Source organism: Bos grunniens, chromosome 1 (assembly GCF_055505025.1).
Source record: "Bos grunniens cultivar Pamir isolate PY7600 chromosome 1, Bosgru_T2T1.0, whole genome shotgun sequence".
NCBI classification, from domain to species: Eukaryota; Metazoa; Chordata; class Mammalia; order Artiodactyla; family Bovidae; genus Bos; species Bos grunniens.
The window spans coordinates 149,425,976-149,451,696 of record NC_141165.1 but is presented as its reverse complement, the minus strand read 5'-3'; the positions used below and the strand labels follow the sequence as shown (position 1 = coordinate 149,451,696).

The 25,721-nt window shown below is 41.6% G+C and overlaps 1 protein-coding gene across 1 annotated transcript; it reads right to left on the bottom strand.

Moving 5' to 3' along the window:
• Positions 1-21,159: 21,159 nt before the first annotated feature.
• Positions 21,160-22,279, bottom strand: LOC147380288 (uncharacterized). Its single transcript, XM_086414502.1, has 2 exons — positions 21,766-22,279; positions 21,160-21,683 (listed from the first exon to the last, which is right to left on the bottom strand). The coding sequence occupies exons 1-2, from the start codon at positions 22,044-22,046 to the stop codon at positions 21,257-21,259; spliced, it is 708 nt and encodes a 235-aa protein (XP_086270628.1). The 5' UTR covers positions 22,047-22,279; the 3' UTR covers positions 21,160-21,256.
• Positions 22,280-25,721: the final 3,442 nt, after the last annotated feature.

Below are 25,721 nucleotides of genomic sequence, written 5' to 3'. Positions count from 1 at the left end.
TTTATTTGACTTTTTTCTTGTTTCTTGAGGTATGCCTGTATTGCTATGAACCTCCCCCTTAGCACTGCTTTTACAGTGTCCCACAGGTTTTGGGTTGTTGTGTTTTCATTTTCATTCATTTCTATGCATATTTTGATTTCTTCTGTCATTTGTTGGTTATTCTGCAGCGTGTTGTTCAGCCTCCATATGTTGGAATTTTTAAGTTTTTCTCCTGTAATTGAGATCTAATCTTACTGCATTGTGGTCAGAAAAGATGCTTGGAAAGATTTCAATTTTTTTTTTTTAATTTACCAAGACTAGATTTATGGCGCAGGATGTAATCTATCCTGGAGAAGGTTCCTTGTGCACTTGAGAAAAAGGTGAAATTTGTTGTTTTGTTGTAAAATGTCCTATAGATATCAATTAGGTTTAACCGGTCTATTGTATCATTTAAAGTTTATGTTTCCTTGTTAATTTTCTGTTTAATTGATCTCTCCATAGTTGTGAGTGGGGTATTAAAGTCTCCCACTATTATTGTGTTATTGTTAATTTCCCCTTTCATACTTGTTAGCATTTGTCTTACATATTGTGGTGCTCCTATGTTGGGTGCATATATATTTATAATTATTATATCTTCTTCTTGGATTGATCCTTTGATCATTATGTAGTGTCCTTTGTCTCTTTTCACAGCCTTTGTTTTAAAGTCTATTTTATCTGATATGAGTATTGCTACTCCTGCTTTCTTTTGGTCTCTATTTGCATGGAATATCTTTTTCCATGCAAAAAAGACACATATCAATTTCAGTCTATACGTGTCCTTTGTTTTAAGGTGGGTCTCTTGTAGACAACATATATAGGGGTCCTGTTTTTGTATCCATTCAGCCAGTCTTTGTCTTTTGGTTGGGGCATTCAACTCATTTACATTTAAGGTACTTATTGATAAGTATGATCCCATTGCCATTTACTTTATTGTTTTGAGTTCAAGTTTATACACCATTTCTGTGTTTCCTGTCTAGAGAAGATCCTTCAGCATTTGTTGGAGAGCTGGTTTGGTGGTGCTGAATTCTCTCAGTTTTTGCTTGTCTGTAAAGCTTTTGATTTATCCTTAATATTTGAAAGAGATCCTTGCTGGGTACAGTATTCTGGGCTGTAGGTTATTTTCTTTAATCACTTTAAATATGTCCTCCCATTCCCTCCTGGCCTGAAGAGTTTCTATTGAAAGATCAGCTGTTATCCTTATGGGAATTCCCTTGTGTGTTATTTGTTGTTTTTCCCTTGTTGCTTTTAATATTTGTTCTTTGAGTTTGATCTTTGTTAATTTGATTAATATGTGTCTTGGGGTGTTTTGCCTTGGGTTTATCCTGTTTGGCAGTCTCTGGGTTTCTTGGACTTGGGTGATGATTTCCTTCCCCATTTTAGGGAAAATTTCAGCTATTATCTCCTCAAATATTTTCTCACAGTCTTTCTTTTTGTCTTCTCCTTCTGAGACTCCTATGATTCGAATATTGGGGCATTTAACATTGTCCCAGAGGTCTCTGAGATTGTCCTCATTTTTTTAAAATTCTTTTTTCTTTTTTTCCTCTTTGTTTCATTTATTTTTACCATTCTATCTTCTACCTCACTTATCCTGTCTTCTGCCTCCATTATTCTACTGTTGGTTCCCTCCAGAGTGTTTTTGATCTCATTTATTGCATTATTCATTATATATTGACTCTTTTATATTTCTTCTAGGTCCTTGTTAAATCTTTCTTGCATCTTCTCAATTCTTGTCTCCAGGCTATTTATCTGTAACTCCCTATTGTTTTCAAGATTTTTGATAATTTTCACTATCATTATTCAGAATTCTTTATCAGGTAGATTCCCTATCTCTTCCTCTTTTGTTTGGTTTGGTGGGCATTTATCCTGTTCTTTTACCTGCTGGGTATTTCTCTGCCTCTTCATCTTATTTATATTGCTATGTTTGGGGTGGCCTTTCCGTATTCTGGCAGTTTGTGGAGTTCTCTTTATTGTGGAGTTTCTTCACTGTGGATGGGGTTGGACTGGTGTCTTGTCAAGGTTTCCTGCTTAGGGAAGCTGGTGTCGGTGTTCTGGTGTGTGGAGCTGGATTTCTTCTCTCTTGAGTGCAATGAAGTATCCATTAATGAGTTATGAGATGTCAATGGGTTTGGAATGACTTTGGACAGCCTTTATATTGAAGCTCAGGGCTATGTTCCTTTGTTGCTAGAGAATTTGCGTGGTATGTCTTGCTCTGGAACTTGTTGGCCCTTGGGTGGTGCTTCGTTTCAGCATAGGTATGGAGGTGTTTGACAAGCTTCTATCAATTAATGTTCCCTGGAGTCAGGAGTTCTCTGGTGTTCTCAGGATTTGGACTTAAGCTTCCTGCCTCTGGTTTTCAGTCTTATTCTTACAGTAGCCTCAAGATTTCTCCATCTCTACAGCACCGATGATAAAACATCTAGGTTAAAGATGAAAAAAGTTTCTCCACAGTGAGGGACACCCAGAGAGGTTCACAGAGTTACATGGAGAAGAGAAGATGGAGGAAGGAGATAGAGGTGACTAGGAGGAGAAGAGGGGGAATCAAAAGGGGCGAGAGCAAGCTAACCAGTAATCACTTCCCTATGTGCTCTCCACAGTCTGGACCGCTCAGAGATGTTCATGGAGTTACACAGAAAAAAGAACAGGGAGGAAAGAGACAGAGGTGCCCAGGAGGATAAAAGGGGGAATCAAAAGGAGAGAGACAGATCCAGCCAGTAATCAGTTCTCTAAGTGTTCTCCACAGTCTGGATCACACAAAGAGATTCACAGAGTTGGGTAGAGAAGAGAAGGGGGAGAGAGGAGATAGAGGCGACCTGGGGGAGAAAGTGTAGTGTCCAAAGGGGGAGAGAGCAGTCAAGCCAGTAATCTCGTTCCCAAGTAAAAATGGGTACTGAAGATTGGGTTCTTAAAGGTACAAAATTGATAACAAATACCCAAAAGCAAAGATTTAAAATCTAGAGTAGAGGTTGGATTCTCAAAAATACAATATTCAAGAAAAAAAAGCAAAGTCACAAAAATTATAAAATATATATATAGATGAAGTTTGCTTTAAAAAATAGGATTTTTTTTTTTTTTGCAAATAGTAGGTTATAAAAATGAAAGTTAAAGGAGTAATAGAGGACTTAAATTTTTTTTTTTTAAATTTAAAGAATGATAATAGTAAAAATACATCTAGGACTTTCTCTGGTGTTATTGTGGACAGTGTGGGGTCAGTTCATTCTCAGATAGTTCCTTGATCCAGCTTATATTTCTCAAGATCTATAGGCTGCTTCCTATGTAGTTGGTGCTAACTATAGGGTTTTAATCTATTGCACCTGTCACTTCCAAGGTGGTTCCCTCTGTTTTAGCTTCTTCTGTTTGCTGGTCTCTTCAGGGTCTAATTTCCGCCCTGGCACAAGGTGGGCAGTGGTGGACACTTTTTTAGGCTGACTTGTTCAGTCGTGCTGTGGGGAGGGAGGAACCCTGCAAACAAATAACACTGGCGTGTGCTCGCAGTGTCTCGGCCACACTGGGTTTGCCCCCGCTCCCGGTGTGTGTGCTTTCCCTGTCTACCCTGCTTAGGCTCTAGGCTGCTCTGCCGGGAACTGTCTTGAGGCCAGCCCTGGGTTGAGTGTACTTCCCAGGTCTAAGCCGCTCAGGTTCAGGTACTCGGGTACTCCTCAAAGGCGCAGATTCGGTTGGGCCTGCATTTGGTGCCCTTCCCAGGTCTGAGCAGCTCAAGTGACCAGGTGTTTGGTGAGCACAGTTGCTGTGACTTATCGCCTCCCCAGTCCCTGCTGCTCGGTTTTCTGGGTATACAACAGGAGCGCCTTCTCAGGTGGATGTCGACTGTCCAAAATCCCAAGAAGTCTTGTTTAGCAATGAAGCCTGCTTGCAGTTTGGTAGATGATGCCTCTCTGGGGCCGCGATTGCCCCCTTCTGGCTCTGGCTGCCCTCACCTGCCTGTCTCTGGTGGGGGATGGGCTGGTCTGCAGCCAGCCATCTCTGCTCAGTCCTTTGTTCTGTGAGCAGGCCTGGCGGTGTCTTAGGTTAGGGCTTTTCACGGGATAGCTATCCCACAGTCTGGTTTGCTATCTCAAGTTAGTTCCCTCAGATTGCCCTCAGGGCATTCAGGCCCTGTCCTTACTCTAAGCAATGCAGCCCTCGCCTGCCTGCCCAGCCCCCGCTTGCTAGTGGCGGATGCGGGCGTCTGAGCTGCTTCTCCACTGGGAGTTACTGTTGGGCACGTAATATGTGGGCTTTAATTATTTATTTATTTCCCTCCCAGTTATGTTGCCCTCTGGGGTTCCAAGGCTGGCCACAGACTCGGCAGTGAAAGTGTTTCCTGGTGTTTGGAAACTTCTTTCTTTTTTAAGACTCCCTTCCCGGGCCGGATCTCCATCCCTACCTCTTTTGTCTCTTTGTATCCTTTATATTTATTCCTACCTCTTTTCAAAGACAATGGGCTGCTTTTCTGGGTGCCGGCATTCAGAAGTTGTTTTGTGGAATTTACTCAGCATTCAAATCTTCTTTTGATGAATTTGTGGGGGAGAAAGTGGTCTCCCTGTCCTATTCCTCTGCCATCTTACGACCACCTCTTATTTGTTCCTTATCATTGAATTTTAAACACTCATGGATACAAGTGCTTTCTAAAATATAATTAATAAATATTAAAAATATTTAAATCCAATCTATAGTTTATATTTTCATTTTTTTACTAGTGTATTACAGAGAGCATGAATCTTCAGTTTTGATTGTCTAATTTTTGTTTTTGTTGTTCCGGTCTTTCCTGGGTTGTGCTGTTTATGTCCTCCCTAAGAAAATTTTAAACGATTTGACCCAAAAAGAAAAAGTTCCAAATATGGAATACTTTTTAAAACATCAAATATTTGAGTCTGAGTTTCTTGGATTGGTTGAGTTCAGTCACTAAGTCGTGTATGACGCTTTGCGACTCCATGAACCATGGCATGCAGGCGTCCCTGTCCATTACCAACTCCCAGAGTTTACTCAAACTCATCTCCATCGAGTTTGTGATGCCATCCTACTATCTCATCCTCTGTCATCCCCGTGTCCTCCCATCTTCAATCTTTCCCATCATCAGGGTCTTTTCAAATGAGTCAGTTCTTCCCATCAGGTGGCCAAAGTATTGAAGTTGCACCTTCAGCATCAGTCCTTCCAATGAATATTCAGGACTGATTTCCTTTAGGATGGACTGGTTGGATCTCCTTGCAGTCCTAAGGACTCTCAAGAGTCTTCTCCAACACCACAGTTCAAAAGCATCAATTCTTTGACACTCAGCTTTCTTTATAGTCCAACTCTCACATACATACATGACTACTGGAAAAACCATGGCTTTGACTAGACAGAACTTTGTTGGCAAAGTAATGTCTCTACTTTTTAATATGTTGTCTAGGTTGGTCATAACTTTTTTCCAAGGAGTAAGCCCCTTTTTATTTCATGGCTGCAATCACCATCTGAAGTAATTTAGAAGCCCCCCAAAGTGAAGTCTGTCACTGTTTCCATTGTTTCCCCATCTATTTGCCATGAAGTGATGGGACCAGATGCCATGATCTTCGTTTTCTGAATGTTGAGTTTGAAGCCAACTTTTTCACTCTCCTCTTTCACTTTCATCAAGAAGCTCTTTAGAAATAGAGGAAAACAACAGAATGGGAAAGACTAGGGATCTCTTCAAGAAAATCAGAGATACCAAAGGAACATTTCATGCAAAGATGAGCTCGATAAAGGACAGAAATGGTATGGACCTAACAGAAGCAGAAGATATTAAGAAGAGATGGCAAGAATACACAGAAGAACTGTACAAAAAAGATCTTCACGACCCAGATAATCACAATGGTGTGATCACTGACCTAGAGCCAGACACCCTGGAATGTGAAGTCAAGTGGGCCTTAGAAAGCATCACTATGAACAAAGCTAGTGGAGGTGATGGAATTCCAGTTGAGCTCTTCCAAATCCTGAAAGATGATGCTGTGAAGTGCTGCACCTAATATGCCAGCAAATTTGGAAAACTCAGCAGTGGCCACAGGGCTGGAAAAGGTCAGTTTTCATTCCAATCCCAAAGAAAGGCAATGCCAAAGAATGCTCAAAATACCGCACAATTGTACTCATCTCACATGCTAGTAAAGTAATGCTCAAAATTCTCCAAGCCAGGCTTCAGCAATATGTGAACCGTGAACTTCCTGATGTTCAAGCTGGTTTTAGAAAAGGCAGAGGAATCAGAGATCAAATTGCCAACATCTTCTGGATCATGGAAAAAGCAAGAGAGTTCCAGAAAATAATTTATTTCTGCTTTATTGACTGTGCCAAAGCCTTGGACTGTGTGGATCACAATAAACTGTGGAAAACTGTGAAAGAGATGGGAATACCAGACCACCTGATTTGCCTCTTGAGAAATTTGTATGCAGGTCAGGAAGCAACAGTTAGAACTGGACATGGAACAACAGACTGGTTCCAAATAGGAGAAGGAGTTCATCAAGGCTGTATATTGTCACCCTGTTTATTTAACTTCTATGCAGAGTACATCATGAGAAACGCTGGACTGGAAGAAACACAAGCTGGAATCAAGATTGCCGGGAGAAATATCAATAACCTCAGATATGCAGATGACACAACCCTTATGGCAGAAAGTGAAAAGGAACTAAAAAGCCTCTTGATGAAAGTGAAAGTGGAGAGCGAAAAAGTTGGCTTAAAGCTCAACATTCAGAAAATGAAGATCATGGCATCCGGTCCCACTACTTGATGGGAAATAGATGGGGAAACAGTGTCAGACTTTATTTTTCTGGTCTCCAAAATCACTATAGATGGTGACTGCAGCCATGAAATTAAAAGACACTTACTTCTTGGAAGGAAAGTTATGACCAACCTAGATAGCATATTCAAAAGCAGAGATATTACTTTGCCAACAAAGTTTCGTCTAGTCAAGGCTATGGTTTTTCCTGTGGTCATGTATGGATGTGAGAGTTGGACTGTGAAGAAGGCTGAGCACCGAAGAATTGATGCTTTTGAACTGTGGTGTTGGAGAAGACTCTTGAGAGTCCCTTGGACTGCAAGGAGATCCAACCAGTCCATTCTGAAGGAGATCAGCCCTGGGATTTCTTTGGAAGGAATGATGCTAAAGCTGAAACCCCAGTACTTTGGCTACCTCATGTGAAGAGTTGACTCATTGGAAAAGACTCTGATGCTGGGAGGGATTGGGGGCAAGAGGAGAAGGGGATGACAGAAGATAAACTGGCTGGATGGCATCACTGACTCGATGGCCGTAAGTCTGAGTGAACTCCAGGAGTTGGTGATGGACAGGGAGGCCTGGCGTACTGCGATTCATGGGGTCGCAAAGAGTCAGGCACGACTGAGTGACTGATCTGATCTGACCATAAAGGTGGTGTCATCTGCATATCTGATGTTATTGATATTTCTCCTGGCAATCCTGATTCCAGCTTTTGCTTCATATGTACAGTAGCAACTATTTAATCTGACAATGACATAACCTTTCTTTATTTCTTTTCAATAAAACCATTTTCACAAATAAGTTATAGTGCTATAAAGTTCTGTGTTTATTTATGTAGGGATTGTTTTTCTATGAAAGTGAACTCACATTTTTCTCATATGTGCCCCGAAGAACTTGAAGATTTCTTGAGTAGTGGAAGCATTTTGGTGGTTTTTTTTTTTTATGGGCTTAGATTCAAACATTATACATCAGACATGTAAGCTAGTCCTCTTAAAACACATGATGGTCAACAGACAGCAACATCAGAATTAGAGTAGTGCCATGATTTCAACATGCATCACAACTGTACACACACAAGCTGCTGTGATGGCTACTGAATATAATTCAGTTCAGTTCAGTTCAGTCACTCAGTTGTGTCCAACTCTTTGTGACCCTATGGACTGCAGCACGTCAGGCTTCCATGTCCATCACCAACTCTCAGAGCTTGCTCAAATTCGTGTCCATCAAGTCGATGATGCCATCCAACCATCACATCCTCTGTTGTCCCCTTCTCTTTCTGCCCTTTATCTTTCCCATAATCTGGGTGTTTTCTAATGAGTCAGTTCTTCTCACCAAGTGGCCAAAGTATTGAAGTTTCAACTTCAGCATCATTTCTTTAAATGAGTATTCAGGACTGATTAGTGCATGGCAGCAAGCATCTTCAGATTAATTACTTTTTTATTAGAATAGAATGACAATCATCCATTTTCAACAACAAAAGTGTATTCTTGTAGTGTCTATTTTGTCCATATCACCAGAAACTTGACCACATTTCAGATAAACATTGTAGATACGTATTTTTCTGAAGGGAAACCATCTCCAGACCTATTCTGTTTAGGACTGGTACAATGAAAACAACTCTCTAAAATAAAACAAAAATGACATTTTTCCAGCTATACTGACTCTTTCAATAACACTTTTTGTTTTTCTGTTTATTTGTTTTTGTAGAGTATAGTTAGACTACCAAGGCAGTCCAACATGAGCAACATTTAAAATACTGAAAATAGCAGTCAACCTCATTTCATACCTCAAAAGGGAAACAAGCTTGCTAAGGGAATTTTTTAGAAAGTTTTATTTTATATTGGAGTTTAGAAGGGAGTGGCTACCCACTCCAGTATTCTTTTCTGGAGAATTCCATGAACAGAGGAGCACCTGGCAGGATACAATCCATGGGGTCACAAGAATCAAACATGATGAGCAACTAACACATAGCAAAAACATAGTTATCTAATAATGTTTTGTTAGTTTCAGGTGTATAACAAAGTGATTCAGTTGCACATATACGTGTATCTATTCTTTTTCACATTCTTTTCCCATTTATGTATTACAGAATATTGAGCTGAGTTCCCTGTGTTATACAGTAGGTCCTTGTTGGTTATCTATTTTATGCATTTTTAATAATTTTGTTCTCTTCTATGTATTAGAGAGGTGATCTATAGGAAATTAAGGTCCCTTCTCCCTCTAAATAGTGGTAGAAGTTTTATATGTGGGCCCATATTAAATGATTTAGCATGAAATTTGTTCAGACCTGACATTTCCTAAGGGTTATTCTTCTTGGTTTCTCAGGCTTCCTTTTGTAATTTTAATGTTTCTCAGGAACAATGCAAGAAAATAATTAACCAATTTATTCAGTAACTTCATACTCCTTTTTGCAAAATGTTTTAAATATTTTATGATTATTTTAAAAATAAAAAAGTAAACATTCCCAAACACTAAAGTTTATTGTTATATAAAACATTAAATGAATGTCTCATTTGAAAAAAGAGTAAAGAAAAAAACTCAGTGTCCCTTTATTAATGAATTTTGAAGTTCTTGTTCCTAAAAGGATTGTTGAAAAAGCATTATCATATCACAGGCTCTTTCACTAATGAGTTAGTTACCTTCTTTTTTTTTTTCCTTCTGAGCAAATAACAGTTTGAGTTTGCATCAGTTCAGTTCAGTTCAGTCGCTCAGCCGTGTCCGAATCTGCGACCCCATGAATCGCCGCACACCAGGCCTCCCTGTCCATCACCAACTCCTGGAGTTCACTCAGACTCACGTCCATCAAGTCAGTGATGCCATCCAGACATCTCATCCTCTGTCATCCCCTTCTCCTCCTTCCCCCAATCCGTCCCAGCATCAGAGTCTTTTCCAATGAGTCAACTCTTTGCATGAGGTAGCCAAAGTACTGGAGTTTCAGCTTTAGCATTATTCCTTCCAAAGAAATCCCAGGGCTGATCTCCTTCAGAATGGACTGCTTGGATCTCCTTGCAATCCAGGGGACTCTCAAGAGAGTCTCCAATACCACAGTTCAAAAGCGTCAATTCTTCGGCGCTCAGCTTTCTTCACAGTCCAACTCTCACATCCATACATGACCACAGGAGAAACCAGAGCCTTGACTAGATGAACCTTTGTTGGCAAAGTAATATCTCTGCTTTTGAATATGCTATATAGGTTGGTCATAACTTTCCTTCCAAGGAGTAAGCCTCTTTTAATTTCATGGCTGCAGTAACCATCTGCAGTGATTTTGGAGCCCCCAAAAATAAAGTCTGACACTGTTTCCACTGTTTCCCCATCTATTTGTCATGAAGTGATGGGACGGGATGCCATGATCATTTTCTGAATGTTGAGTTTTAAGCCAACTTTTTCACTCTCCTCTTTCACCTTGATCAAGAGACTTTTTAGTTCCTCTTCAATTTCTGCCATAAGGGTTGTGTCATCTGCATATCTGCGGTTATTGATATTTCTCCTGGCAATCTTGATTCCAGCTTGTGCTTCTTCCAGTCCAGCATTTCTCATGATGTACTGTGCATAGAAGTTAAATAAGCAGGGTGACAGTGTACAGCCTTGATGTACTCCTTTTCCTATTTGGAACCAGTCTGTTGTTCCATGTCCAGTTCTAACTGTTGCTTCCTGACCTGCATACAAATTTCTCAAGAGGCAGGTCAGGTGGTCTGGTATTCCCATCTCTTTCAGAATTTTCCACAGTTTATTGTGATCCTCACAGTCCAAGGCTTTGGCACAGTCAATAAAGCAGAAATAGATGTTTTTCTGGAACTCTCTTGCCTTTTCCATGATCCAGCAGATGTTGGCAATTTGATCTCTGATTCCTCTGCCTTTTCTAAAACCAGCTTGAACATCTGGAAGTTCATGGTTCATGTATTGCTGAAGCCTGGCTTGGAGAATTTTGAGCATTACTTTACTAGCGTGTGAGATGAGTGCAATTGTGCGGTAGTTTGAGCATTCTTTGGCATTGCCTTTGTTACTCATATTCAATTAATAACAGAGTTAATGCCTGCAATGCAGGAGACTCGGTTTTGATCCCTGGGTTGGGAAGATCCCCCGGAGGAGGAAATGGCAACCCATTCCAGTATTCTTGCCTACAGAATCCCATGGATAGTAGAGCCTGGCAGGCTACAACCTCCATGAGGTTGCAAAGAGTCAGACACAACTGAGCCACTAACACTTTCTTCATTTAATAGTAAGTTTCTTGAGAGTAAAAATGGTTTGTTTTCTTCATATCATATTCTCAGCACTTACATAGTCCCAGGCACATAGTAGGTATGTAACAAATGGCCTTTGAACAAATGAATAAATGAATGAATGAGCCCATCTTGTGACACTTGATTCTTTAATCCCATCAATGTCTTTCTACACTGTTAGAATGAAAATCAGGTCATGCTTTACCCAGTCTTATGATTTGGGCTCCTCAAAACCACTATGAGGTACCATTTCACGCCAGTCAGAATGACTGAGATCCAAAATTCTACAAGCAATAAATGCTGGAGAGGGTGTGGAGAAAAGGGAACCCTCTTATACTGTTGGTGGGAATGCAAACTAGTAAAGCCGCTATGGAGAACAGTGTGGAGATTCCTTAAAAAACTGGAAATAGAACTGCCTTATGATCCAGCAATCCCACTGCAGGGCATACACACTGAGGAAACCAGAAGGAAAAGAGACATGTGTACCCCAATGTTCATCGCAGCACTGTTTATAATAGCCAGGACATGGAAGCAACCTAGATGTCCATCAGCAGATGAATGGATAAGAAAACAGTGGTATATATACACAATGGAGTATTACTCAGCCATTAAAAAGAATACATTTGAATCAGTTCTAATCAGGTGGATGAAACTGGAGCCTATTATACAGAGTGAAGTAAGCCAGAAGGAAAAACACCAATATAGTATACTAACACATATATATGGAATTTAAAATGATGGTAACAATAACCCTGCATATGAGACAGCAAAAGAGACACAGATGTATAGAAGAGAAGGACTCTGTGGGAGAGGGCGAGGGTGGAATGATTTGGGAGAATGGCATTGAAACATGTATAATATCATATATGAAACGAGTCACCAGTCCAGGTTCGATGCATGATACTGGATATTTGGGGCTGGTGCACTGGGACGACCCAGAGGGATGGTACGGGGAGGGAGGAGGGAGGAGGGTTCAGGATGAGGAACACGTGTATACCTGTGGCAGATTCATGTTGATACATAACAAAACCAATACAATATTGTAAAGTAAAAAAAAAAAAAAATCAGGTCATACTTTACCCAGTCTTATCATTTGGGCTCCTGTCTACTTTTTCAACTTCTTATGCTGCTCTTTGTTCACTGAGTTTACATGTATTTAATGCCATGTACTGTCTTACTGTAAAGATTATGGTCATGGACTTTTGCCTGCCTCTAATTTCCCTATGAATGTGAGCCATATGTGTGACTTACCAACTTTGACCCTTGATCCAGTGCTCCTCTCAAAGACACATTTCTCTATCACATCCTTAAGAAGGTCCACCTCTCCTCATCATTGTTTCTCCATATTTTTTTTGGTATTATAGTCTTGTTTGATTTGTTTGTTTTCAAAAAGTGAAGTTGTCTACTGGGGAGCTGATTAGATGAGCATGAATACAAGTTAGGAGGTCTGAAATGTGAAATAGGTGCAGGAAAGGAGTAAAGAAGTGTAACATCCAAGTGACACCAGAGGAAGAGTTATCCATAAAGAAGACAAAGAGAATTCCAAGAGTGGATAAAGTAAGATGCGATCTTGTAGCATCCAAAGAAAAAGTCACCCACAGGAATGAAGCTAAGTGTTGCATCTTGGGACATGATGCTCATACCAAGGTACCACCAACCTGAATCCTGCTCTCTGGCGAAGCTTCACTACCTTATCGCTTAGAATTGCTCTTATGACTATGTTTATCATGTTTGCCTTTTCATTTTTCCCATCAAGTATTATCTGGAAATGTAGATTTCTCAGCGTGAATACAGTTTGTACAGACACCAAATACTTTTGGAAGTGTATGCTGCATTATTGCTGTGATGTCAAAAACTATACATAAACATATAGAAAAATTTCCATTATCAATATTTTCCCCTAGTGTTAAATTTTAAAAGGATAAAATAGGGAGTTTGCTGGTAGTCCAGTGGCTACAACTCCGTACTCCCAAGGCACGGAGCCTGCACTCGACCCCTGGTCAGGGAACTAGATTCTGCATGACACAACTGAAGATCCCCCATACAGCAACTAAGACCCAGGGCAGCCAAATAAATAAATAAATACATGAGTATTTTAAATTCTTCCTTTAAAAAAAGATAAAATACTCTAAAATTTACATTAAATTAAATATGTTAAATTATTAAAATTTAGTAATTTTTGTAATAGTATATAACAATAATAATAATAATAGAATAGTGGAATGTGGATTATCTGAATCTAGTGATGTCTTTTGTTGATATGTTTTCTATTTATCACCAGCATGGAGTCAGCATCACTTTGTTCTATTATTTAACCAATTAGAATTTTGAAAATTTGATCTAGGGTAAAATATTTGTCATGAAACAGCCAAAGGAAAGCAGCATTTTCTGTGATCCGAATTGAACTGGTTTTGTTGTTGCCATATTCACTGACCCTCTTCCCTTTTCCTGTTACATTAATATTAAAGTAGTTGTTATAAAGAAGCTAATCTTAGAATCCTAAATGCAAAATTTTCAAGTCACATATCTTTGCATGGGCACCAAAACCGCTTGCTAAATTATAGCTTAAATCCTGTCATCAAAGCTAATATTTCTATGACTTCTCAGAAATAAAGTTGCCAAATTATATTTGGCTCCATGAAGGTTTTTGTGTGTGCTTATTGCTAGAAATAAGGTCAAACATTTTGGGTTTCATTTTAAATAAAACTTAAACATAAGAAACACAATATCTTGACTAAACAGCTACAGAAACACAACCGGCCATCACTGTTAAATCAGTTCGAAAACTAGGTTTGAATTTACATATTTGGGAAATCAAAACTCATGGAAATAGAAACTGTGCCAGGGTAAGCTCTGGCAGGTCTGCTTTTCTGTTCTTTTCACAGAAACTTACAAAATAAGTGCTAAGTAGAGGTAAAGGACAGAAACATGGCAAATTAATAAAAATTATATTACAACATTCTTATGTGTTCATATCACGATAGAACATGTGTTTGCTCCTTTAAGGACTTTATCTCTAAAAAATTTTCTCCCTAAATGAGCCTCTTTAATTTTTTTTTTTTTTTCTGTTACCTACAGCCAGAGTTTGTAACTTTTTCATGTGCTTTTGCTTTAAAAAAAATTCTTAGCATAAGTAATTAATATATCTGGAACATTTGGTTTCTGAGAATATTAATTCTGAAATGGGAATAAGGTTAATCTTTCTAGTTCTACTTAATTTTGAGACAAAGGAACTTAAAATTTTCAGCTGTGGTAACTGATAGACCACTTTCCTCCAGACTTTGGCATGAACTCCAGAAAGAAGGGCCAAGGATTTTTCTTCTGTATTTCATGTCAGTATAATGACCTTCAGCGATAAGATTCCTGAAAATACTTGAAAAGTCATTGAACCCGCTGGATTTCCTACACATCCTGGCTTTGTAGTTTTTGTGGTTATGGTGCATTTTCAATCCTGTGGATTTGTCATGCTGGTCAGTTAAGTCCACGATCGTATTTTCTCCTTCATTGTCTAAAAGACTGGAATGAGGTGCATACTTAGTGAATGTGTATTTATCTCTTTTCTCCTCAACTGAGAGATGTTTGTAGAGTAATGTTAAGCCATTTACCATCCATGAAGATTTGTATTTTCTAGAAAGGAAAATCATGGTTAACTAAGCCTCATTGTCCTGTAATTTATTCAGGCTCACAATCATGTTATTTAAGGATAATTCTCATGCTTCACAGAGTCAGTATTAATCCACTGGGAAAAAAGGTGGACTTTATTATTGATGCTTTCAAAAAACAAAGTACAGTTTATATACTCAGGGCTAACTAATTCTGAGGATAAATGGGGGCCTAGTGTCAATGGTATTTTATCAGGTAATATATTCCCTGAATAATAATAATAATAATGTGAATATACATATATAGTATAAAAATTGTCCAAAATAGAATTATTTTTTGTGTTCTCACATATATGTCTTTCAAAGCTACTATAACAATTTTGCATAATTATGTTTAAATGATTGCAAAGGACTCTATGGTATTGACTAAATACACAGAAGCTTTAAATTGAACCTAAAGTGACACTTTGGATAAAAGCAATAAAAATAATTTTGTCTTTTCATTTCCTTGCACAGGATTCCTGGAAAGAAATGCTGTGTTATAATTATGTGAATCTTGACATTTAGAGTCTTTAATATCCATCAGCTCTTCCACTTTATTCTTTAAATGCCATATTTTTATAATGCTTGTATTTTAACCTAGGAAAAAGCTCTTTAACCTCAGCAGCTACTACAGTGTAATACATGCCACTAAAAAAAGTTATTTGTGGCTTTCAATTACACTACTTGAATCATTAACATAGAATAATACACAAACACACTGCATACTTTCCAGTCACTTGAACCAGCTTATTTTTTCATTAGTAAAATGCCAGTGTGCATCGTATATGCCAACTCCCCATCTCTGGAAAATATCTGTGTTCAGCCAACTTCACCTCACAAAACTTTAACAAGAAACTGCAGGACTTGGCTGCTTTGAAAGACTTCAGGGCTCTCTGGTGTCTTTTGTGGATTTTCTGCTTTTGACACTTTTTCTTGAAGACTGGACATGTCTATCAAAAATTACATGTTTAAAATATATTATCAAAACTTTGGTATGATACCTATAGTTTTCAGAAGGTAGCCATACTTTACCATTAAGTTACGGATACAAGAACTGGCAAAGAATTTATAATTGTACCTTATAAGTAATTGGGTATTAGAGGGGCAAAATGTAGAATTTACTTTGCATTTAGAAATCAGAGTAACTGTTATCACTACCACATACATAAAATCAAGAGACAGATTTTTCATGTGTGCTAAGTCATTTCAGTCGTGTCTGACTCTTTGCGACCCTATAGATTGTAGCCTGCCAGGCAATTCTGATCATGGGATTCTCCGGGTAAGAATACTGGAGCAAGTTGCCATGCCCTCCTCCAGGAGATCTTCCCAAACAAGGTATCAAACCTGTGTCTCTTACATCTTTGGTGCTGGCAAGCAAGTTCTTTACCATTAACGCCAATTAGGAAGCCTCAGGGGGAATGGCACCCCACTCCAGTACTCTTGCCTGGAAAATCCCATGGGCGGAGGAGCCTGGTAGGCTGCAGTCCATGGAGTTGCGAAGAGTCGGACACGACTGAGCGACTTCACTTTCACTTTTCACTTTCATGCACTGGAGAAGGAAATGGCAACCCACTCCAGTGTTCTTGCCTGGAGAATCCCAGGGACGGGGGAGGCTGGTGGGCTGCCGTCTATGGGGTTGCACAGAGTCGGACACGACTGAAGCGACTTAGCAGAAGCAGCAGCAGCAGCAGGGGGTTTAAAATAATATTAATAATGTAACAAGCTGTAACACCCTGACTGGTTGAGATACATTTGAAGGATATCTTTAATAAGATAACTAAAATAATCTGATCTTGACACTTTTGATATCATTCCTCCTAAAGATATTAGTTGGCTTTTCTACTTTAGTTCCTGCCAGCTGTTTATTTATGCTAAGTAACATTATTTTTATTTAAAATAAGGAGTTTTGTTTTCCCTGGTGGCTCAGTCGGTAAAGAGTCTGCCTGCAATACGGGAGACCCGGGTTCAAACCCTGGGTCGGGAAGATACCCTGGAGAAGGAAATGGCTACACACTCCAGTATTCTTTGGACAGAGAAGTCTGGTGGGCTACAGTCCATGGGATCACAAAGAGTCAAGACACGACTGACTAATAGACACAAAGATTTGCTTAGGAGAAGAATTTAACCCACTTGCCCTAGTCCTACTGTTGTAGCCACGTGTTCTGGGACGCAAACTCACTCAGAAGGACAATGCAGAGAGTGGAGTGCAGTTTCTTACATCGACGGGCCCAAGGCAGAGTCTCCTCTTAGCCAAGGACCCTGACCAGTTTTTCTGAAAACCTTTACCCTAAGTGTACGTGCCTAAACCCACCTCCTCAACTTCCCTGAAACTAGTCTGAACAAAGGAAAAGAAAGATACAATCAAAGTTAACCCGTGATTCATATGCCTTAAGCCTAGGTAGTTAACAGTGGACAATTATCAATAGGCCTATGGTCATACCCCAATAGCATAATAGAATTTATGATTCTATTCGGTTACACAGATAATTAGGGTATTCTTTTAGGCAACAGAGAGTCTAGGTATGAGCCCTGGGGCTGTTCCATCCAGGGGGCCTGGTTTTCCAGTTGGTATGTCGTTTCCATAGGTACTGGGCATATAGCTCAAAGTCCACAGGCAGGCCCAAGATGGAGTCCTGCTTTCAAGATGGAGCCGGTTCTGTCTGTTTCCTCCTTCATTCCCCACTCTTGATGCTCTTATCTCATAGTATGAGCATCATTCATAGGGATATATTGCACCCTGACTCTCCGACCTCCAGTTTGGGAGAACGACATCAACCTTTGGGTTACAAAGTTCATAATACATTGTAAAATAAAGGGTCCACAAAGCAGAACTATCAAGGCAACTATAACAATGGTAAATACAGTTTTCCACCAATCACCCTTCACCCAAGATAGGACGGAAGTCCAAAAAGGAAGATTGTCATCAGACATAACTTTTACCTGACATTTCATGTCATCTAGGGTGGCTGATATATAGCCAGATAAATCAGGAATATATACACAACATTCAATTTTGATTATAGCACAGGTCCCTCTTTGTACTGAAACTATGGTTAGTTTCAAGATGATACCAGGAAGTCCTTGTAGCAGCAGTTGATTGTAGAGCTTCATCTCTGTTTCTTAAGATGACCTTGGTTTCACGGAGATCAGTGGGGTCCTGTTGTGTAATCTGCTTGACGTCCTCCGGGTCTACGTGGTATGCCCTCTTTACCCTCATGTGGTGGACCCAGGGAGTGACACCTGCAACTTTAACTGCAGAAGGGCTGATTAGAACAACAGTATACAGACCCTTCCAATGTGGGACCAAGGAGTCGTGTTTCCAGTCCTTGACCACAGCTGATCCCCGGGCACAAATTCATGAATCTGTTTCCCGAGGGAGGATGGCACCTTTTCTTGTACAAACTTAGTTACTAGATTTATTACCTTACCCAGTTGTTTCATCTGTTGTGAAATCTCATCTCCCCTTACCTGAGGCAAATTTGTTAACATCTGTTTTATTATGTGAGGGGGCCTCCCATACACAATTATGTACGGAGAGGAGCCATGGGACTGTGGGGTCATCCTGAGCAGAGCTGTCAGAAACAAGTCCACCCAGGAACAGTCAGTCTCTAAGATCCACTGAGAGAGTGTCTCTTTAAGTGTCCGGTTGGTTCCTTCTACCATCCCAGAACTCTGGGGCCTATATGCTGTATGTAATTTCCACTTGATGTTTAAAGTTTTGCTTACTTGTTGTACTAAATCAGCTACAAAAGCCAGGCCATTGTCTGATCCAATGCTGGCAGGAAATCCAAATCTGGGTACTATTTCCCTAAGCGGGCACTGGGCTACTTTTGATGCTCTTAAAGTTGGGATAGGAAAAGCTTCTACCCATCCCAAGAATGTACATATCATGACCAGCAGAGAATGGTAGTGTCTGTGAGGTTTCATTTCAGTGAAATCCACTCCCAGGTGTTCAAAGGGCAGTGTGCCTTTTACCTGAATCCCTGGAGGTTTCTGTCTGTGCCAGGGGCAGCGTTGACCTTTGAGCAGGCAGTGCAGTTCTGAGATTTTGTCCCACATAGGGAAGAGAGGCGGGGAACCAAGGAATATTTTCAAATTAGCTTTTACAGTTTATCACGGCCTAGATGGGTTGCTTGGTGTGTTTGGCTTACCAGAGTGGGTGCCAGCTCCTCTGGTACCAATCATTTGCCACTTGGCAGTTCCCACCATCCCTTTTCAGTCTTGATGGCCCCTTCAGCTTTGGCTAATTGGTTTTGGGCTTCAATGTATTTTGGAGAGTCTAACATTAGCTCAGGTAGCTCTGCCAATATGAGAGCTTTCACAGGGGCTTCACCTGTCACCCCCAAGCCCTCGGCTGCTTGTTTAGTGGTCTTATCTGCCAGTCTGTTCCCTGAGCCCTGGGGGTATCCTCTTTTTGACGTCCTCAGCACTGTATGACTGCAACCCTTTCTGGCTCCCAGGCAGCATCTAATAAGGTCTTAATTTCTTCCTTATTTTTAATATCTTTTTCACTATCTGTCAAAGGCCTCTCTCCTTATACAGAGCCCTGTAGTGTAGCAAAAGCATACCTGGAGTCTGTAAATGTTTGTCTTCTTACTTTTTGACAGCTGGAGGGCCTGGATTAGAGCATATAGTTCGGCCTGTTGAGCGGACCAATGTGATGGCAGAGAGCTAGCCTCAACGATTGTTCCTTCCGTGACTACTGGAAGGAAAATCCCAACAGTCATTGTCCTTGTTTCACCAGGCTGGTGCCATTGGTGTACAGGACCAAATCCGGTCCGGGATTGGCTGGTCTCTCAAGTCAGCTCTGCTGGCGTATTTCCTTGCAATCATGTGAGGGCCCACCTTCTCCCACAAGATCAGAGTGGCCAGATTCAGGGCCTGACAAGGCTCAGTAGTAACATGGGAGTTCCCACATAACAGTCCCTGGTATTGAGTAATCTGGGATGTTGACAGCCATTTATGGGGGTCCCCTCGCAGGAGAGTGTTGAACTCATGTGGGACTTTTACGAAGAAATCATGGCCCAAACTCAGCTTGGTTGCCTCCTGGACCAGTAAGGCAACTGCAGCAACTGCTTATAAGCATCCTAGCCACCCAGTGGCAACATTTCCAGCTGATTAGAGATAAGTCACTGGTCTGTCCCATGTCCCCATAATCTGGGATAACACTCTCATAGCCACTTGTCCTTTTCAGTCACGTAAAGAATAAATGGCTTAACAAGGTCTGGCAGGCCCAAAGTGGGTGCTGACGTAATTGTACTGGATTTGACTTCTTGGTGGCTCAGACGGTAAAAGCATCTGCCTACAATGGGGGAGACCCAGGTTCAATCCCTGGGTAGGGAAGATCCCCTGGAGAAGGAAATGGCAATCCACTCCAGTTCTCTTGCCTAGAAAAATCCCATGGATGGAGGAGCCTGGTAGACTACAGTTCTGCTGCTGCTGCTACTGCTAAGTTGCTTCAGTTGTGTCCGACTCTGTGAGACCCCACAGATGGCAGCCCACCAGGTTCCCCCTGGTGGGGAGAGTCCCTGGGATTCTCCAGGCAAGAACACTGGAGTGGGTTGCCATTTCCTTCTCCAATTCATGAAAGGAAAAGTTAAAGTGAAGTTGCTCAGTCATGTCTGACTCTTAGCAACGCCATGGACTGCAGCCTACCAGGCTCCTCCGCCCATGGGATTTTCCAGGCGAGAGTACTGGAGTGGGTTACCATTATCTTCTTCAAAGCTACAGTCCATAGGGTCGCAAAGAGTCAGACAGGACTGAGCGACTTTGCTTTTGCTTTTGAGTTCTTTTACCAGTGGGACTTGTTTTGCAAGCCTGTTGGGGGTTGTCTTCCACCCAGACATCAGGGAATTGTTGGGGTAACTCTCTCTCTTGACTGTTATCCCATCCGGTTTCCTTTCTGGAGACTGTACAACCTCCATTCATCTTGAGGGGTTACTGAGAGGAAGAGTAAATAGGTGGTTGAGCCCACTCAAACAGTGGGCCTTTCGTGGGGGGAAAGGTCACTTGTGCCCCCAATTTAGACAGCAAGTCTCTTCCTAACAAAGGTACTGGGCATTCAGGGAAGTATAAAAATTCATGAGTCACTTGGTATTCCCCCATCTGACATTTTCAGGGTAGGCTAGAGACACAAAGGCTGAATTTATCACCATCTGAGACCCAGCAGCTCTGGCTGGGTCTATTGGCGTATAAAATCTATAGGTCTTGCACAGTCTTTCGCAGAACTCAGAAGGTGATTTGCTTTCCCTTTGAATCACTTCAGAGGGTTTTGTGTACTCAGAGCTTTTCAGGCCCCCGTCTTGAGACCTTGTAAAATAGTCACCCGCTATCTCTCCAGGTGGCCCCTTCCTTCCTCTGTGTTACAGTCCCCACTGGGCCTCTCATCGGGGTGGCTAGTTCTGCCCACTGCTGTGGGTTTGCAGTACCCTCAGGTGCCATTTCTCTTAACCATTTTTTAGCCTCAGTTAGGATCCTATGTCTTTCCTCAGTGCTGAAGAGGGAGACTAGTTGGATTATGTCATCCTATGTAGAGCGGTGGGTTCGAAAAATAGTCTCCATTAGCCTAATCATGGCTTGTGGCTGCCCTGAGTACGGTGGAGCTTGTCTCTGCCAGTTTAATATATCCGTAGAGGAAAATGGCTGGTAATACTAGGCTACAGGGGGCTGATGGTACTCCCCCATGCGTCCTGAACTGGAGGCTGTTGTAGCTCTCTGAGAGGCATCTGTAGTGGGGTTCTTTCCCCCTGTTCCTTGGTGGAGCACAGTCTCTGTCTAATTGCTGTGTTTTCTTCCCCCTTCCCATCAGTACTCATTGGCAGAGGTGGATACAATCTAGGAGGTCCAGCTGAGGTGGAATTCTGGGGGCACTGACCAGAGGTCTCCATCGCTGGGATTGGAGCCTGCCAAAACGGCGGCTCTGTGAACTCCGGGAGAGCTGGTGGAAGAGCAGTGGCTGCTGCAGGAACTTCACCTGGCCCTGGCTTGGGCATTAAGGCTGCCTCTGGTCCTGGTGGAGCACTGGGAGGCAGGTGCATTATTATCCAGTGTGTGGGAGGTGTCAGATCATCCCGGTCCAAATCCTGTAGAATATCCTTTTTTATCATCAGTCAATTTTTGTGCCATTAATATTTTTCCCTTTCCCTTCTGGATACAGAACCTTGTCCAAGTAGGAGGGTCTTGAGCTAACCCTAGCCATGAGTCAACATATGGGTATTGATCCAGGTGTTCTGGCTCTCCTGTGACTACTGTATAGACTGCTTCCACTATTTTTAAGTTCATGGTGTTCTCTGGTGGCCATCCTACTCCCATAGGGGGCCATTCGACCTCACAGAGTATGTGGAGGCGGTTAGGCTTCATCTTCAACCCATAGTCTCCCCCAAATCCCTTCTTTAAAGTTTTGATCATGCACTCCAATACAGTTGCCTTAGATTCACTTCCCCCCATCTTGCTTACCTTCTTGGACCTTCTTCTACTTTTCCTTTTTGTTCTGTCTACGAAGTTCTCAGTACCCTATATACTTCTGATATTTCCAGTCAATGACACTTAAATTGCCATTCTGCCTCCTTCCTAACTGGGGTGAGAAGAGCCTTACTGCCAGATCCCAGAGGGAGAAGGGGCATCATTGGCTTGTCTTCACCTGCTGGTCAGCACAACTGAAACCAGAACACCACATGATCCAAGACCGTTTCTCCCTTCACTTTCAAAGTCCATTCTGCCTTGGTGGGCTTGATCAGCTGTGGAAGAAAATACAGATGGGTTAAATATCCCATGTCCCAGGCCATATCCAGAAAAACCAATTTGTACTCATTTATGTATCCCCCTCCTTCTAGCCTGACAATTCCAAGGGAGTCAAGAATTTCATAGCAGATGGGACACCTCCTTGTGTTACAGGAAGGTGGACCCCTTCCAGGGACCGAAACTGGGCTCTTGTCTAACACTCAGAAATGAATTGTTCGAGGAGACACATGTGCTGACAAAGCAAGAGATTTTATTTGGAAAGGGCACCCAGGTGGAGAGCAGTTGGGTAAGGGAACCCAGGAGAACTGCTCTGCCGTGTGGCTTGAAGTCTCGGGTTTTATGGTGATGGGATTAGTTTCCGGGTGGTCTTTGGCCAATCATTCTAATTCAGAGTCTTTCCTGGTGGCGCACGCGTCGCTCAGCCAAGATGGATGCTAGCGAGAGGGATTCTGGGAAGTGGACAGACACATGGTGTCTCCTTTAGACCTTTCCCGAACTCTTCCGATTGGTGATGGTTCATTAGTTCCATATTCCTTATCAGGATCTCCTGTCATAAAACAACTCATGCAAATGGTTACTATGGTGCCTGGCCAGGGTGGGCAGTTTCAATCAGTGTGCTTCCCCTAACACTTGGGGAGGGCAGAATATGAGCACAAAAAAACAAGTTTCTTCTCCTGAAAATCCCCTGGCAATTGCTTGGTAATAACTTTCCCCAAGACGGCGTGGACACCACCTCCTAAATGTCCTTCACAAATTTCCTTCCTAAGCCCTAACACGCTCGTTAACCTGTGTACCAAGCAACCGTTGCCACCTGTCTATTCCAGGCTCCTGTGGGTCTGTGCCCCTTCTAATCCCTCCCAGCGGGGTGATCAGGCCCCCTCTTCCACCATACTGGGTGGGTTCCTCCTCACCTGAGTGCTCAGGTCCCCTGCTGCTGTCCACTACCTTCTAACATGAAAGGTCCAGGCATTGAGAAGCAGAATACTTCCAGAAAGGTGAGGCGCCTTCCCCCTTCTAGAAGATTCAAGCTGCAAGGTCTCAGAGTAGCCCAAATTGGGACTTGTTGCCCCAAAGTGAGGAGTTTCCTGGCCCATGCACCAAATGTTGTAGCCACGCGTTCTGGGAAACAAACTCACTCAGAAGGACAATGCAGAGAGTGGAGTGCAGTTTCTTACACTGATGGGCCCAAAGCAGAGTCTCCTCTTAGCCAAGGACCCTGATGAGTTTTTCTGAAAACCTTATATACCCTAAGTGTACGTGCCCAAACCCACCTCCCCAAATTCCCTGAAACTAGTCTGAACAAAGGGAAAGAAAGATACAGTCAAAGTTAACCCGTGATTCGTATACCTTAAGCCTAGGTAGTTAACAGTGGACAATTATCAATAGGCCTGTGGTCATACCCAAATAAGCATAATAGAATTTATGATTCTATTCGGTTACACAGATAATTAGGGTATTCTTTTAGGCAACAGAGAGTCTAGGTATGAGCCCTGGGGCTGTTCCATCCAGGCGCCCTGGTTTTCCAGTTGGTATGTCGTTTCCATAGGTACTGGGCACATAGCTCAAAGTCCACAGTCAGGCCCAAGATGGAGTCCTGCTTTCAAGATGGAGCCTGTTCTGTCTGTTTCCTCCTTCACTACCATTCTTCATGCAGTCTAGTGCCCAAGAATAATATGATTGCTCTGTTTTGTTTTTCTTTTGTTTTCTTTTTTTCTGTTATTTTTCAGTTTATTTTTGATTGCTCTGTTTTAGTTCATGAAATATCTTGATAGAAACAGGTCACAAGGAACTGTACATGACTCAAGCCACTGAGTACAGCATGGATATGTAAAGCTAAATCACTTTGCCACTCACCTGAAACGAACACAATGCTGTAAATCAACTATACTTCAAAGCAAGTTTAAAAAAAAAGTAAAGTATTCATGCCTATCCCTCAAGTTCTTCAAGGTTTTTTTTTTTTTTCCTTCCCCCATTAAATCCTAGACTGTGTGTGCGTGTTTTATAGGCAAGAAATCCTCCTGTTGAACTTCTGTTTTGCTAAAATGCGCTGATCTAGCAGCATAAAATTATACTTCCCCAAGGAAAGAAAAATTGAACAATCAGTGGTCTATGGCCCACACTTTTCGGAACACTGTGTTATTAGTGATTCTATAGAAGACTGTACTTGTGGTTTGGAAATTGTCATACTTCTCTGTTTCCTATTAGTAAAGAACCGCAAAGTATTAACCAGGATACAAGCTCACCCTTCTTAAGACTATATTTACCAGCCTCTTCTGCATGTTGGTATGATTGCATGACTAAATGCTGGCTAATGGTTTGTAAACAGAAATGATGTGTGAAACTAAAGTGTCATGTCTTTAAAAGATAGCTTCCTACTCTGTTTTTTGTTTCCTCTTTCTTGCCAGTGGGAGGCCATCTTCCAAGACGTAGACAAATACCACCCCCTAAGGGGGTGACAGAACAACTAAAGTGAAGAAACTATTATCCCTGAATGACACAGAGATAGGAGGGTGTCTATCAGAGCTAGAGAACGTTAGCCTATATTCTAACGTACACAATGCTTTTAACGGTGAAAAATTCACACACACGAAAAGCATAGAGAAAATACAATAAGCATTCATGTATGTATTGTCCATAATTAGCAAAAGTTACCTTATTATTAAATAAAACACTATAAATACTTTATGCTTCTTCCTTTCTTAGATGTAATTGTTCTTTTGAATTTGGTGGTTATCTTCCCCATTTGTGTTTTTGTAACTGTACTACAGATGGCGCTAGTGGTACAGAATCTGCTTGACAAGTACAGGAGATGTAAGAGATATCGGTTTGATCCCTGTGTTGCAAGCATGCCTTGGAGAAGGAAATGGCAACCCACTCTAGTATTTTTGCTTAGAGAATCCCATGGACAGAGGAGCCTGGTGGGGTCCTGTCCATAGGGTCGCAACAGTCAGACATGATTGAAGCAATCTGGCACTCAGGCATCTCTGCTGCTGTTGCTGCTAAGTTGCTTCAGTCATGTCCAACTCTCTGCGACCCCATAGACAGCAGCCCACCAGGCTCCCCCGTCCCTGGGATTCTCCAGGCAAGAACACTGGAGTGGGTTGCCATTTCCTTCTCCAATGCATGAAAGTGAAAAGTGAAAGTGAAGTCGCTCAGTCGTGTCTGACTCTTAGCGACCCCATGGACTGCAGCCTACCAGGCTCCTCCGTCCATGGGATTTTCCAGGCATAAGTACTGGAGTGGGGCGCCATTGCCTTCTCTGGCAGGGATCTCTAATAAGGAGTTAAAAATGGAAGAATGGAGAGAAAAAGCTAGAATAAATTAATTCCAAAGTATTTTGCTGTTTCTTATTTTCTTAAAACATGAAGTGAAAATAATATT

Coding starts and splice junctions, on each gene's coding strand:
- LOC147380288 (XM_086414502.1), bottom strand. CDS start 22,046: ATGGGGGGAAGTGAATCTAAGGCAACTGTATTGGAGTGCATGATCAAA. Junction 21,684..21,765: donor GCTCAAGACCCTCCTACTTG/GACAAGGTTCTG, acceptor GGATATTCTACA/GGATTTGGACCGGGATGATC.